The following is a 16,434-nucleotide window of genomic DNA, read 5'->3' on the forward strand; positions in this document are numbered from 1 at the left end:
TTTGGGACAATAGGAATCTCTGTTATTCATATGTTTGAACACTTCATGGAGTCTTGCAGTTCTCTTAATAGCCTGCTTTTTTTCTCTCTCTTCTTTTCTGCATCTATAACTACCTGGGCTAACTCAAAGACTTTATCTTCTAGCTCTGAGGTTCTTTCTTCTCCCTGGCTAACCTATTTTTGATACTTTCCACTGCATATTTACATTCTCTGATTGTCTCCTTCATTTCTTTAAGCTCTGCCTTATCCTTTTTATATTCTGTATACCTCTTGTCCGACTTCTGGTTTTGTTTTTCCATTTTCTCATCCTTTCCTTTTATTGTCTTTATCATGCATATTTAAAATTTCCTTTCTGTCAAGTCCATTAATTCTTTATAGGTGGAGTCTTCTACAGTAGCTGACTCATGGTCCCTTGGGGGACGTTCCTCTGTTTTGTTTTTTCATGTCTGAATTTTTCTGTTGGTTCCCCCTCATGTGTTCTTTCTTCCTATTCAGCTCCTTGTTCTCCTTCTCACTGCCTCCTTTGTTTCAAATAGAAGTCCTTACTCTTGATGACAGTATGTTGCAATATGTCACCGGAACAACAGGTGGCACTGTTTTTTAGGAGACAGAGAGTATAGCCAACAAACTCTATGGTCCTTATTCCTATCTTAGTTGCCCTTGGTGATCACCTGATTGTTTCCTCAGCATTCAGACCCTATGGGATCTTAAGGCTTACAAGCATCTTTCAGGAGCAGGTCTCACAGTGCCCCCTGACTCTAGTTCTCATGTAGTGTGGGAGTCCCTCAGCCTGTCCCAAGAGTGGAGTCCTGATCCTGGCAGGAGGAATTAAGATGAACATGCTTTAGGCCTCTGCTAAGACCTTCTCATGACCTTCCTACAATGACAGCCCCACCCAGCTGCTGAGACCTTCTCAGAATGGCTGCCTCGCCAGCCACCAAACCTGTGGCAAATCAACTCCAACTGGCATTCAAATCTGGTTGCTGTACACTGTTCAAGTCTGCCCACTTGTCAAAGCTGTCCACTCAATGTACAGCTTTCCCCAGTAACCGAAAACTCTGGAAAGGCTTCCTCCTGACCCAGAGGAGGGCCAGCTGATCCCAGCTGGTTGCAATCACTTGCCCAATTCATCAGATTTCCACCACTCTGGATCTTACACTGTATCCAGCTCATCATCTCCTCACTGTGCTCCCTGAGCTATGACTCTGGGTAAGGTCCCTACACCAGGTATGGCTGGATTCTCTGTTTTTCCCCAGTCATTCTAGGAGAGCTCAGCTGAACTGTCTTTCTGGTCTGCCATCTTGCTCCACCACTCATGACAATGTATTTCAACTTCAACCAAGTAAATACAAAAGATGTAAAGTCTCCATCTTTTTTAATGGCTACATAGTACTCCATGGTGTACATATACCACAGTTTGTTAACCCATTCCTGGGACAATTGGCTCTTGGCGTCCTTACAATCATTTACTCATCTGTGTCCTCCAGTGGACTCTGTCCTCCTTCAAGGGAGGGAATGTACCTTTCAGCTCTGCATTCTGCAATGTACAGGTCAGCACCTGGAACATCATTCATTATTGAATGAATGAATCCAAGAGTGAATGAATGAATGCCAGGAACAGGAAATTAGTGGATACATAGGTAATGCTTGATGCTGAAAAGACCAAATTCCCACCTCAATGAAGGCTAACAGGTTTGAAATGATTTAATAATTGGCCATTTTGTCTGCCTTTGCACTACAGCAAGTGCAAAATTTCCATTTTCTTTTCATCTAAGGGGGTGTTGCTTGGCCTAGGCTCATTTTGTGGTTAGTGTAAACCTTCGTGTTAAGGAGAATGAGGTCCATTTTGAAAATTAAGTTACAAAAAAAGCTCTTTATTAAATTAATACAATGTAAATGAATTAATCTTTAATTAAATCTGCACACAGACATATGCACATGAAGATAAACTGCCAGGTATAGCCTTACTTACTAGCCCTAAGTTATAAATAACCATTGCTCAAACTCATTCTGGCCTTTCTTTAGGTTTGTCATTCTGAACATATCTTGGCATCTGTGGGAAGACTCTGAAGCATTTAGATATTATGCCATTTTGTTCCTCCAGATTATGACATTCCTGCAATGTCTTTTTAAAATTCTAACTCTAACTGATCTGGTGTAAATGAGTTCCTTCTAATTTCAGGCCAGGCTTAAGCTTGCCTTTAATAGGGCTTGGTCCTGCCTTCCCTTCTTTCTTTCCTTCCTTCCTTTTTTTTTTTTTGAGATATAATCTCATTTTATCGTCTTTGGTAGAGTGCTGTGGCATCATCATAGTTCACAGAAACCACAAACTCATGGACTCAAGTGATCCTCCTGCCTCAGCCTCTTGAGTAGCTGGACTATAGGCGCCTGCCACAATGCCTGGCTAGTTTTTCTATTTTTAGAGAGATGGGGTCTCACTCTTGTTCAGGCTGATTTCAAACTTCTGAGCTCAAGGGATCCTCTCACCTTGACTTCCCAGAATGCTGGGATTACAAGCGTGAACCACTGAGGCTGGCTGGGACTTGGTTACTTCTTTTGTGGAGTTTGAAACAGAAAACTTTCCTTTTTTCTTTTTTGCAGTTTTTGGCTGGGGCTGGGTTTGAACCCACCACCTCCGGCATATGGGGCCCGTGCCCTATTTCTTTGAGCCACAAGTGTCACCTTAGAAAAACACTTTCTTTGATTTACCTTTATTAGATGCTTAAATTGATTACTTCCTTTAGATAAACTACATGTTTTTCAGACTTTGCTTTTTATACAGTTTATTTTTAGAAAGCCAAATGATGGGAAAAATTTTTTTCTATAAGATATACTCTGAAAATACCTTGAAAGAGAACAAAAACTAGTTTTTAGACAGAGTTACAGAGTGGCTATTTCTTAATTTCAGTATTTCCCAGCAGTTCTGGGGGTGTCCCTTGAAGAATCACATTTTAACTGAACTCTGGGATGAGCCTGAAGTCTAGGCAGTGTGTTCAGGAGTGTGTGGTGTGTCCGTGAGGTGTGGCAGGGTGAGGAAGGCAAGGGTGCTGAATGAGGACTCAGAGACTGTGTCCCTCCTGCTGATTGGAAGTGCATGGATAGGCCCCCAACCACCTAAGTCCTTCACAGACTGCCTTCCCAAGTCCTGGGGCCAGTTCAGAAGCACAGTATCCACATTGTTGTGTGTGTGCAGCCTCTAGACACTGTGACCATCCCAGGCTCTGTCTGTGCTGAGTATCTCCTGGGGTGGGGGGCTGAGGAGTCAGGGCTGCTGGTGCTGCTTTTATTTTGTTATCATAGGAATGAGCCAGAGATGCTGGGAAGTCTCTAGAAAATACCCGATTGTCAATCTTCTGTTCTGCAAATGTAAAAAATAAAAAGTGGCGCCTGTGGCTCAGTGAGCAGGGTGCCGGCCTCATATACCGAGGGTGGTGGGTTCAAACCCAGCCCCGGCCAAACTGCAACAAAAAAAATAGCCGGGCGTTGTGGCGGGCACCTGTAGTCCCAGCTGCTCGGGGGGCTGAGGCAGGAGAATCACCTAAGCCCAGGAGTTGGAGGTTGCTGTGAGCTGTGTGACGCCATGGCACTCTACCCGAGGGTGGTACAGTGAGACTCTGTCTCTACAAAAAAAAAAAAAAAAAAAAAGTGCTCTTATGCTGGTGGTTGATGTGTAAGTTTCCTGCTTACCATCTAACAGTCACTTGGAATGGTAGGTGTATATGACCCATATTTTGCAGCCTAAAATGGGCACCCACATTTTTGACTCAAACATTCAGCAAATGCCCCTCGATAAGTGGCTGGCTCTCAGCCGGGAGGGACACGTCTGGGCAGGGCTCCCCTGGTAAATGCGCAGAGTGCACTGTCCTCCCACAGCTGACCCCTCTTCGAAGGCCACCCCTTCTCTCTCTCCTAGGGGTCCTTCCTTCCACACCATGTTGGGAGCTGCAGCCAAGATGGTGACAGGCTTGGCTCATGGGGTGGGAGCTTCTGAGGCCATTCAGCCTGTGCGCAGCCAGGCAGATCCCTGGGAACTTCTGCGGCTCCAGTCCCCTCCACAGGGCCAGACCTCAGGCCTTGGCTCTTCTCTCTGCAGCTTTGGTCCTTCTGGCCAGCACTGCCCCTGACCCCGCCCCTCATGGTGGCATTCAGTGGGGGGCCTCTCTGGCCCACTCCCAGCAATCCAACCAGACTGGATCCCTGTGTGCCAGCGTGGGCCCAGGCTGAACATCTGCTCCTGCACCACACTATCCATAAAAAATACACATCCTTATTTTTCCCTCAAAAACCTAGGCAAGCCTGAGGTCATCTGTGAATATGGTCACTATTCACTTGACCCAGAAAAACCTACAAAGTTGTGCAAGTCAATGGTTCAAATCTTCATGTTCACTTTTTTTTTTGAGACAAGTGTCTCATTCTGTCACCCTGGGTAGAGTGCTGTGGAGTCATAGCTCACAGCAACCTCAAATTCTTGGGCTTAAGTGATCCTCCTGCCTCAGAGTAGCGAGGACTACAGGCACCCACCACCATGCCTGGCTAGTTTTTCGATATTTGGTAGAGATAGGGTCTTGCTCTTATTCAGGCTGGTCTCCGAGCTCAAGCAATCCACCCACTTCAGCATCCCAGAATGCTGGGATCACAGGTGTGAGCCACTGAGCTGGACCACAGTGCTGAATTTTTGCTGCACATGGTTACAGATGCAGGGGAATGCTGAACTTAAGGGTTTAGATGTAGATTCTCTGGTCCTTGAGCATATCCAGGTGAGGAAAGCAGCCACAATGTGTGGCAGAACTTACAGAGCTCAGAGTCACATTAACCCATCCATGAGCTCCCCGCCACATTGAGATGGTCCTTACTGAAAAGGATCAAATTGTTCCAAAACTAGAAGAGGAGGTTGCATAGAACGAAAAGATATCCCAGAGGAAATTGAAGAAACAAAAACTCATGACCCAGGAATGGGCGCAACATAAAATAAATCCAAGTAACAGTAAGAGGAAAAAGAATTGGGGGTAGATGGCAAAATATGGTATCTAAGTGTAAATTACTTGATCATCATTGTGTAAGAGAGATATGAGGAGATGGCGTCATCTCTCCAGTTCAGGTAGTTATGGAGGACGTGTGACCCTGTTGGAAGGTGCACTTACTCTTGAACATCACAGAACAGGTCAGCATGTCTAGGACACCTGGAAAGAGTCCATGCGGCCTTAAACTACCCATATGCTCCAAGAACAAAGCTGATACACTGAAGAAATATGACTAATCTGTTTTTATGTTTTTCTGAGTAATCTGAATAATGCATGATTTCTCTGTTTCTGTTTCCCTTTCTTCTTTGAAGCCTGGACAGAAACTAATTATTTTTAAAACTCGAGGGCAGAAGGGAACTGGGGTAAATCAAGTATTAACAAGAGCATTGTCTTAATAGTGTTCAGGTTAACGTTTATAATGTACAGCAGCCACTTTATCTAACTGGTGACACTTTTTTTTTACTGATGTTCCTGGAAATATACATCCTGGTTAAAAATTGGAAGCAAAATTTTTAAATAAAATAGTAAAAATGAAAATCAACTTTAGAGTTTTCCTATTTATTATAAGTGATTTGCTGATAAAATCTCTTATACATCTTAATTTAATTTCCTAAATATCTCCTTCCAGGAAGAAAGAAAGAAAAAGGAAAAGGGGAATGAAAGAGGGGGCTAAGTACCATTCTTAGGTATATCTTTATAAAACAGGTTGTTTTGTTTTTACTGCAGGTTTTTGCTGTACAGCAATGACACATGGGTTTCTGTGTTTGAAAAGGTCATCCTCACACTTCTGTCCTGTGGAAGAGGCCTCTACAATTCTTGTAACATCTGAAAATGATACTTATGTAAGGAGGACACAGTATGGTGACTGTTTAAACATGATTCACATCACCAAGAACAGATACTGCTTTTCTTTTCTTTCTTTCTTTTTTTTTTTTTTTAAGACAAGAGTCTCATGTTTTTGCCATGGGTAGAGTGCCACCGTGTCAGAGTTCACAGTAACCCTCTACTTGGGCTCAAGCAATCCTCTTGCCTCAGTTTTTCTATTTTTAGTAGAGATGGGGGTCTCACTTTTGCTCAGGCTGGTCTCAAACTTGTGAGCTCAAGCAATCCTCTCGCTTCAGCCTTCCAGAATGCTAGGATGACAGGCATGAGCCATCGTGCCTGGCTTGACACTGATTTTCTAACCCGGAATGATCACTATAAGGTTCCCTACATTTTTTATGCTTATTGCAAACTGAATTGTCTTAGGTATCACTCTGGTACTATTCACACTGCCTGTCTTTCCTGCTCTGAGATCCTTTCTCTGGTTTGCTCCTAGAGCACCTGAGCTTATACCAGTAGCAGTTGTAGGTAGGTTTTCCATGGGTGCAGAGTTTAAGTTCATTATGAAGAAATGATCCAGAAGCTTGTCCTGAAACTGCAAGGTTTGAGTGAGGTGCGATAAAGCACCCAAATGGGAAGCTGGAGGCCCATATCTATCTACATAAATGTGGACAGATTAAAATTCGCGTCTTTGCTCTATGAATCTGAATATAGCTCACACAAGTACACAGAGTGAGCACCACAAATACAGAACTCCAAACATTCAGTCCTGAGATGAAAATCAGGCCACCACTCACCTGCTGGCGCACATGTATGTATCAGCCAGGATTCCTAGCTGGTTTTTCATGCTGTCATCTTCATCCAGACAGAAGAGCCCCTAGACATGCCCACTTTGTATTTCATGTGGGTAAGCAGGCAGAGAAGCGTGAAATGCCATTTATGATTCTATTGCCCAATTCAATACACCAGATTTCCTTTAGCATGCATTCAAGTGCAAGAACTGTGGTTTCTTTTGGGTATAAACTTTTTAAATAATAAATTTTTAGCAAGTGAGATCTTTTTAGTCTCCCTGGAATTACTTCAGCTAAGAAATTATAACGTGGCAATTTTTTTCTTTTTTTGAGACAGAGTCTCACTTTGTCACCCTGGGTAGAATGCTATGGTAGCATCATCATAGCCCACAGCAACCTCAAACTCTTGGGCTCAAGTGATCCTCCTGCCTCAGCTTTTCGAGTAGCTGGGACTACAGGTGTCTGCCATAATGCCCTGCTAATTTTTTTTTTTAATTTTGCATTTTTAGTATAGTCGGGGCTTCACTCTTGCTCAGGCTGGTCTTGAACTCCCAAGCTCAAGCAATCCACCTGCCTTGGCTTCCTAGAGTGCTGGGATTACAGGTGTGAGCCACTACACCCGGCCCCCATAGCAATTGTTTTTTAGTGGTGTGAAGAACACCATGGAACAGTCCCGAATAGGAAGTGAAGAGAGGAACTAGGCTTATCACCTTGTCCTCTCACCAGGGAATCCTATTATCTAGCAGGGACATCCTTTTCACAGCCCAGCAAGTCATTGGAAGAAGAGCTTGGAGACAAGGTGCCCTATTCAATCAGTAATACATCATTATTCAGCTCATGAGACACATCAGTCTAACTCAGTGATTTAAAAAAGTACAGTAACATGGACTTGATCTACATTTACATGGGAAATGTTTTCTGTCTTTGCTCTTTAATACTGACGTTTCAGAAATTATTCTGGGGGGTCTTAATGGTTTGAATAACAAGATCCACTGAGACGCCCTCATTTTACAAAGCAAAAGAGAACAAACAGGCAATTTTGGGTAAATATATTCAAAACTCAACAACAACAAAAGGAAGTGTTAATATTTTAAGCATGAAATACTGGCACAGAGGTCTGACTAACTCAGAGCATGAGAGGGCATTTATATGACATTCTTTTAGTGAAACCCTGGCAAGGTTCTCCGAGATTCTTCTCTAAATATCTGCCTGTCTCCACCTCTGATTTATTCTTCCCTTCCTTCACTCAGCAAATAGCTTCAGGGGGGTTCTCCATGCACTGCAGCGTTCCAGGGGTTGTGGGAGCCACAAAGGTAATTAAAGTTTTCATTTCATGAAATACTTTTCCCATTTCTTTGTACTTATGGCAATACTGTGACATGCTAATGGTATGCTGAAGTTTGTGCTAAGGAAAAAAAATCATCAAATCAAAGCATGGAAGGTAAGTAATTCGAGCTAATTCTATCTTAAAATATCTTTGGAAGACACTATGACAAGTATATTTTTATCCACAGGCAAATTTATTGATTCCAGATTCTTCTTCCATCTGTTTCTAGCCTATAAAAGCTTTAATCTCAAGGCTTTTTAGACATGGGGCTAGCTGGAGAGCTGGCCACAAACAAATGGTAATTTAGGCTGATAAGCTTAATTTCTCTTAGATGATTACAGAGTGTGTATCAGAGCTCAAGGGACTGGCGTCATGCAAGTCACAGAAAACAGGTGCTTTTCGGTGGGAAATGGTGTTATTTTCCATAATCTCCTTGTGGTTTGAGTAACACTCTGGATTTTGTCAAACTTGTCACATCTCTTCTTTATGAACTGACCAAGTACCCTCGTAAGGGCCAAATTAGACACATAGTACTATAAAAAAAAAAACGAAGGAAAATATTATAGACATGCACTGATATCCTGGGAGCCTGCCAGTTCATGGGTAGCTACAGAAACAAAGGCATGGCAGGAATTCAAAGGCTCCCGCATGCCTGGGTCGGGAGACAATAAACAGAAACTCTGCTGCCGGGGCTTAGATGAGCAGCCATGGGGGCTGAGTTGCCCATTAACAGCTCCAACTTACACAGGCAAAATGGGCTTGTTGGTCAGAACAGAGATGGCCCTTTAAGAGGGACTCCTGACAAATGACACCCCCTGTTCCTTTCTTTTTGTGCACTTAGTTTTGCATGTGTTTTCAAATTTCTGACCCTTAGAAGAGGTGAGTCCTTTGTTATTTCCCAGCCAAATTCTTAGAATGTATGTAAAGAAAAAAGCGATCATTTGTTATTTTGGCATGATGATTCTGAATTCCTCGGGTTAAAAGCTCTATTTTAACACACTGTTTTGCAAAATACATCCAGGTTTCTTAGAAATTTTCTTAGTCATATCTTTGTTACAGATATCTAGTGAAAAAAATAGTAAAAATGCTGCTTTTTAAACAATATTTCTGCTAATTTTATTAGAAAAGTTATTTTCCAAAAAAAAAAAAAAAAGAAAAGTTATTTCCCAGACATCGGTTAAGCCATTATATTTTAAAAAAATATTTATTTTTATTTTATTAATTATTCTTCAAAAATAGGTATCTTAATTTAATTAAAAATTTATAACCCTCACAAATTTTAAGGTTTTATTTGGTAAAATATTTTAATAATGCTTTTTGAAATAGTTGCCTTTACTATAATTTATCTAGTTATAAGATTTAATAGATACACTTTAAATATGATGTGTGATGAGTTAGTATTAATGAAAATATGATTGTGATGTATTTTGATTAATTAAAAAATTTCATCCTTTTTTTTGGTGGGGGGTAAGACAGGGTTTCATTCTGTTGTCCAGGCTGGAGTGCAGTGGTGTAATCACTGCTCATTATAACCCCCAATTCCTGGGCTTAAGTGATCCTCCTGCCTCAGCCTCCTGAGTAGCTAGGACTACAGGTGCCTGCCACCACACCTGGCTACTTTTTAAACATTTTCTGTTGTGATAGGGTTCTTCTGTTGCCCAGATTGGTCTTGAACTCCTAGGCTCAAGTAATCTTCCTGCGTCAGCTTCTCAAAGTGCTGAATTATAGGCATGATCCACTATACCTGGCAGAACTTTTCCTCCTTAAAACTATGATTTCTTGTTATAGTCACAAGACTGCACTGGCTTGCCAAGCCTCCTCCTATCTTTAGTTGGTACACTGATTCCTGACTATACCTGAAATTCCTGGATGGCATTTATCACTAGAGAAATATGTCTTCTTTGTATACAACCTTTTTTTCAAAGTAAAAAATCCCAATTTGCTTATCCTATCCCCCATCAAGTCCACCAATGGAGTTTCTCTAACTTTGCGGACTTGACTAAAATTCAATTGTAGGCCTTATTAAACTACTGTATATACCGTTGGTAATTCACGTGTCAGCTACATCCTGTAACCTACAGGATGAACTTCTCTGCAGTGTCAGCTCCTGGAACAAATGAAGATACATTCAAAAGTGGCCTATAGAGCAGGGCTTGAGTCCTAGACTGTACTGAAAACTTATTTCTCTACTTTCCCCCCCTGCTTTCAACTAAACTGAAACTGTACCAATGCCACCATCATTTCCTCAAGGTCTGACGATCAGAGTGGCTCTCCTGCTCAGTCTCATCTGATGGTAGCATTTTTATTTCCTCTGTGCTTTTATTGCTTCATTGGCAATCTAGCCTGCTATCACTTTGAAAACAGTGCAAAGGAAGTGTTTCCCATTAACTTGCAATTTATTCCTTTCCTATTGCGATCCTAATATGAGCAAAAGGAATGCTAAGAAGAGAATGTTAACGTAATTCAATTGAAAAGGTTTGTTCCTCTGTCAAAATCGTGCTGCTGGGTAACATTCATTTCATTAAAAGGGAATCTGTCAAAAAAAAGGCAATTCATGCTATAGGAGAGCTAAGCTTTATGTGTAAGATCCACTCCAAAAGAGTTGTACAGAAAATATTTGTACATTGAATTGTTTCTTTTCCTACTGACTTTTATTGTAATTTGAGAGGTGTACGTCTATAGAAAATACGTTTGCTTCAGCTTCTCATTGTAAAAACCACTCTAAGGAACTCAGTATTCATTTCAAGGACTATTTTGCCATTTATCAGCATGCCATTCTCTGTACACCTGATTTCCCCTCACGGCTTGTGAAAGGTTAGTCAAGTGAACAATCAAAAATGATTTTACACGCGCATTTATTACAAAGTATACATACCATAAAATATATTAACAGAATCCTGGTGGAATGGGCATCAACCTTTTATAAGCTTTCAGATGGCAACCAGTAACTCCTGATTTTCACTCAGTTGTAAGGTTCTTTTAAATGTAGTTTAGCCTCTCCAATAACTGATCAGAAAAAGTTAAGCCCTTCTATTCGATAAGAACAGCATTTGTATTAACAGGACTGATGTAATCAGAAACATTCATTGAAAATATTTTTAAAGTTTTCCTTTTTTCCCCCCTCCCTCCCTCTTTTTTTTTTTTTTTTTTTTTAAAGAGTGTCTCACTTTGTCGCCCTGGGTACAGTGCTGTAGCACCATAGATCACAGCAATTTCAAACTCCTGGGCTGAAGCGATCCTCTTGCCTCAGTCTCCTGAGCAGCTGGGTCTACAGGTGCCCATCATCATGCCTGGCTTGTTTGTCTATTTTTATTAGAGACAGGGTCTGTCTCTTGTTCAGGCTGGTCTCAAATTCCTGAGCTCAAACGATTCACCCACCTTGGCTTCCTAGAGCACTGGGATTACAGGCATGAGCCACTGCACACAGTCTTAAAGTTTTCTTCAATGAAATCTCCCAGCATAGTTTTATCAGGTATGCAAATCCCAATTCAAAGGGTTTATGCCTAAAATTAAAACTGTAATGTTTCTTAGGAGTTTTACTGCTAATGTATCATGTCTGTCTGAAACAAAATGTAAATTCTCAAGTAGAAATAGATTTACCATGAAGCTCATTAAAACTTAAGCTTCTAGGATTCTCACTTGGCATGAGTCCCTTCTAAGGCCCATTCTCTAATTTTGCATCTCATACTTTTATCTTCTTTCTTAAAGGGTTCCCAAAATTATAGAAGCTCCAGAAGCCCCCAACGCAGATTCCTCCAGCCCTAACAATCATGGTATTATTACAGGTTGTGCTTTTGCATCCCAGTGTTTCATAATCAGAGTAGAATTTTCACATACTTACTCAAAAAATGTGGTCCATCCAGTCTCATCACTTTTAGTGGCTAGAAGGCCACTGTTGCCATGGTAGGTAAATAAAACCAATTCCAGTCCTTGAGCTGTCATGCTTTTTAGACAGCCATTTGTCCCAATTGTCAACCATATCACTTGGTTATCTGGTGACACCACTCGAACTGGCATCCGATTAGGGTCTCGTCTAATTCTCAGGGTATTGCCGTTGCTGTCTGTCACAGCAGTGATATCATTGTCATTGCTGTAGCTGAAATTGTACAAGTAGTCACCTGTGACTAAACTCACAGTGTACTGGTGAGTGCCATTGATGTCAAAAATGTAGAGCTCTTGATCAGTTGGTGATGCAACCTCATAAAAGTTCATGGAGTTAAGTAAAGGCTTATTCTTGGACACAGCCCGGATGCGAATATTTCCTAGGTCTGCGATGTACAGTGTGCCATCTGGAGAGGCGGCCAGGGAGGATGGAGCATTGAGTTTGGCGTCCTTGGCATAGCCATCGCCACTCTGGTAACAGTCACAGTTGGCATCATTTTTGCAGTCACACTCAGAAGGTATTCCCGCCACTAAGGAGATCTCCCCATCCGTTGTGACCTGCCTTATTCGATTAATCTTCTTCTCATCGGTTTCAGTAATATACAGGACCCCGCTGTAGGACACAGCAATGGCAGTAGCTGATTCCAGCGTTGTCTGGACTGCATGCTTCCCCACGGGGTATTCCACTCCCGGCACCTGGCAGTGCATGGGCCGCCCAGCAGCAATGCGAACTTGACGGTTTTCAGTGATCTGTAGAACTACGTTGTTATCCAGGACATAAATGGAGTTGTCCATGGGGTTAATGGCTAGGTCAGTTGGCCACTCCAAACGTACCTTAACAAACCCCCCCCAAACAAACAAACAAACAAAAAACCCCACAAAAAAAAAAAAAAAAGAAATGGTTTGGTTATTCAGTGACTGCACTGAGGTTAATTGTCCAGAAGAGTAAATTAGACCATTTAGGGGAAATTAGCCTTAAAATGTTATAAAGTAGTTTTTCAATAGCCACAGTAAAAGAATCCTTGGAGATAAATATGGAAAGTAAGATTTCTTTTATTTATTTAATTTATTTTTTATTTTAAAGACCAAGTCTTACTCTGTCACCCTGGATAGAGTACCATGGCATCACCACAGCTCACAGCAACCCTAAACTGGTTCAAGCGATCCTCCTGTCTCAGCCTCTTGAGTAGTTGGGACTACAGGTTCCCACCACCATGCCCGGTTAATTTTTCTATTTTTAGTAGAAATAGGGTCTTGCTTAGGCTGGTCGCCAACTCCTGAGCTCAAGGGATCTACCGGCATCGGCCTCCCAGAGTGCTGGGATTATAGGCATGAGCCACTGTGCCTGGCCTAACATTTCATTTAAAAATGCAGCTCATGAAAAGATTTGCTAGTTATATGTGTAGCCAAATAGCAAATAAACCTCTACATAGTGAGTCAACAGACACTAATGAGATAGGAACACACATGTTCCTTTCCTTATAGCAGTAATACCCGCCAAATGTTGGGGCTTTCTAGGTTATGAATATGTTAGTACTCAATTGAGTTTTCAATCAGGCCATTAGTAACGTTTCTCATTCTAAATATAAGTCTCTTGGGAATAATCATAGTGGGTTCTCTATACCACTTAAGGAGCTCATGCAATCAAAAGATTAGAGATTTAAGCTGTTTTGTTCTTTCTGGAGTGTCTGCGTGTTGCTACTTTATTGGTATTTTACTACAAATACTTAGCATTTCTTAGTGATAACTGTTCTGTGTTGCATTGAATTCATTAAACAGAATTATGGAAGAATGTAACATTTTATGCATTGAAATGGGACAGCACTGTCATAACAACTGCCGCACTTGACATACACATGGTGCCACAGTATCTGCTGATCATAACAAATCAAGTCAGCGCAGGAAAACAAACAGGTTAGCTTAACATTGTAACCACCTGGCTGATGTGCATGCTGGTGTCACAAGTTAAAGGTCTGGCTGAGGTCAGATCGTTGGAGCCTAGGAGAGTCGATATGATTCCATTTTGATCCACTTTTCTAATCATGGTTCCATCAACAAAGTAGATTAATCCATTCTTATCAATCGCCATTCCTTTATTGGAGAGAAGTAATTTATGAGAAATGATTAGTTTTAACTCTTAAGCCCATCATTAAACTCAGCATTTAACCCTGGTGATAACGTAGGTTACAGGCAGCAGGGAGGGGTGCGGATTGCAAGTGCGTGAGACAAAAACCAAGGCAGGCACTTAACAGTACAAATACATTTACAATTCAATAACAAAATCTAAATTTGTAAGAGTCTCCAGTGAGTGTACATATGAATTCCATACGTAGTACTTATAAGTTTCAAATATAAAAGAATGATGTCTCTATAATGTCACAGTATAGATTATAAAAAATGTGAAAATTTGTGTTTCTATAGACTTATAGTAATGATACTCTTATAGCAAAACCAGATTTAAGCCAAGGTTGGTGTTCTGTTGACCTTGTTCCAGTGAAATTTGTTATTATGAATAATTCATTGCAAATATCATTTTCTAGTCCTTGCTTACGTAAAACTCACTAGCTATAATGAAAAACAAACAGTGAAGACCCCAAACCAAAAAACATCATAATGAACAGCATAATATAGGAGCAAGGAGTCAGTCCTGACTGGTTTAAAGCCGTTATCAGATAGAATTTTAGCCCCTGTCGAAAAAAAAAACAAAAATGAATTTTAGCCCATCATCTCCAAAAAGTTCTCACTGCAAGCCATTTTCCCCATGGCATAGAAGAAAACAAAAGTTGAACCGCTCCAAAGTGTGTGAGGGTGAGTAGGGTTGCTTAGTGATGGTTTTAAAAGAAGCCTGGGACTCATTCATGAGGAAGAAATTCCAGGACAATGAGAGAATTTGGACACTTCCTTGGAGTTTAACAGAATGTGACCTGAATTATATACAGTTGTTGCTTCATTCTTTGAAGAGTCGAAAAAAAAAAAAAAGGTATGATAATGAAAAAAAGAAAAGTCAAGAACCCAATATTTACTGTAAAATTAACTTAGGATTCTAGCAGTTTCATGCTAAATGGCTTTTCAAAATATAAGAGGCGAAAAACACAGCTTTCCGGAACACAGTTGAAGGCAAAGCATTAGACTCAGCATTAAATATAACCAGGCACTAACTGAATTTTCTCCTTTTGTTTTTATTTTGTTAAATAAAAAGAACTCCTCAAATTGGCAACTGCCAATACCTTTGGGACTCATGAGTGTGGCTTCCACAGCCTTCCCTCCGTCCCCACATCTGGCTTCATCAAATGGAAGGCATTGCTCCCCTGTCCCTGCCACTACTTCCGCATTTTTAGTCAAGTCCTTTGCACCCGTCAATGACTTTGGCCGATAAATCCTGCGCGTGTTGGTGTCAGAAACGTACAAGTCCCCTGTGACGGGATCCGTTGCAAGGTAGTATCTATGAGCTGGGTTGCTGCTGTAAAAGTAATCAGACATAAACATCACAAAAGAGATACCCCTCAGACACAGAGGGAAATTAAAAGCAAAATAAAATAGATGAGAAATGGATTAGAAACGAATCTATGATCAAAAACCAGAAAATGAGCAGTACTGTCTAATAAGGACTTAGAGGAACGTGACCACAGGCCACAGTCCTCTGACCGTGCTGTTTTCTTTCCTTGTCTGATGCTGATAGATGTATTAACAGCTATCTTAAAAATTACCTTTAAAAGTCAGTATCTGTCTTGCCTGAAACAAACATGCAAGTTCTGTGTATCTTTCTGGCTCAATGCAAAACTGTTAATAAATTTCCCTTGAGACAAACACTTAAAGTTTATTCCAGGGAAAGTGTGTCTCTGTCAAATTCTCCTATGAATATGCTACTGATTTCATAGGGACTTATTCTTTGCAGTAGAAAACCTACCCCAGGAAAAATGCAGCATTGTGCTCATCTTGGTTGTTCTATCATAATGTAGAAAAGTCAACAATGTTTCCCCTGAGCTCAATACTAAAATGAGATCATTCAGTCTCCACTGGTGGCCTAATGTGGGGAAGTCAGAATGCCAGATCCATTGGTTTTGTTTTTAAAGTTTGTAAGCTGAGCTGCTCTGAAACCTGTTTGTAGATTTGGTGAGATGCAGACAATTTCTCACAAAATGTAGTGCCTCAATTTTATAAACATAAATCAATGCACGTGAAACATTTTATGTCCCATTACCTGTAATGAAGGGTAAGACCAATGTTAGCAAGAAATGGACAAAAATCACCTCACAAACATTCAACACGACGTTCTTAAAAATTAATGTAATTTTATACCATATGCAAATATTGCCTTCTGGAAAAAAACTGTAGAATAAATTTAGTGATTTGGTGTCCCCACCAAAGATGTCAACTGATAGGCATCTACTGGACAGCAAGCCTCTCTTGATGACCAGCTTGGTGTTCCTACCCCTTCATGTTCTCTCTCCTGTCTCTCCCTCAACCAGCCACACACACTTCCTTTGTCCCCATGTCTGGCTTCATCAAGTGGAAGACATTGCTCCCCTGTCCCTGCGGCTACTTCCAAGTTTTTAGTCAAGCCTTTTGCACCTGTCAGTACATACAGAGTT

At 41.0% G+C, this 16,434-nt stretch overlaps 1 protein-coding gene across 12 annotated transcripts in view; it reads right to left on the reverse strand.

The window, feature by feature from the left end:
• Positions 1-16,434, reverse strand: part of TENM3 (teneurin transmembrane protein 3) — a 953,923-nt gene that overhangs the window by 41,021 nt on the left and 896,468 nt on the right. For all 12 annotated transcript variants that reach the window (XM_053585025.1, XM_053585092.1, XM_053585086.1 and 9 more), the window contains 3 exons: positions 15,070-15,302; positions 13,779-13,933; positions 11,802-12,676 (listed from right to left, as the gene is read on the reverse strand). In XM_053585025.1, the coding sequence (XP_053441000.1) occupies positions 11,802-12,676; positions 13,779-13,933; positions 15,070-15,302 (1,263 nt within the window). The remainder of the gene's footprint in view (positions 1-11,801; positions 12,677-13,778; positions 13,934-15,069; positions 15,303-16,434) is intronic.

This window comes from Nycticebus coucang, chromosome 1, assembly GCF_027406575.1.
Source record: "Nycticebus coucang isolate mNycCou1 chromosome 1, mNycCou1.pri, whole genome shotgun sequence".
NCBI lineage: Eukaryota > Metazoa > Chordata > Mammalia > Primates > Lorisidae > Nycticebus > Nycticebus coucang.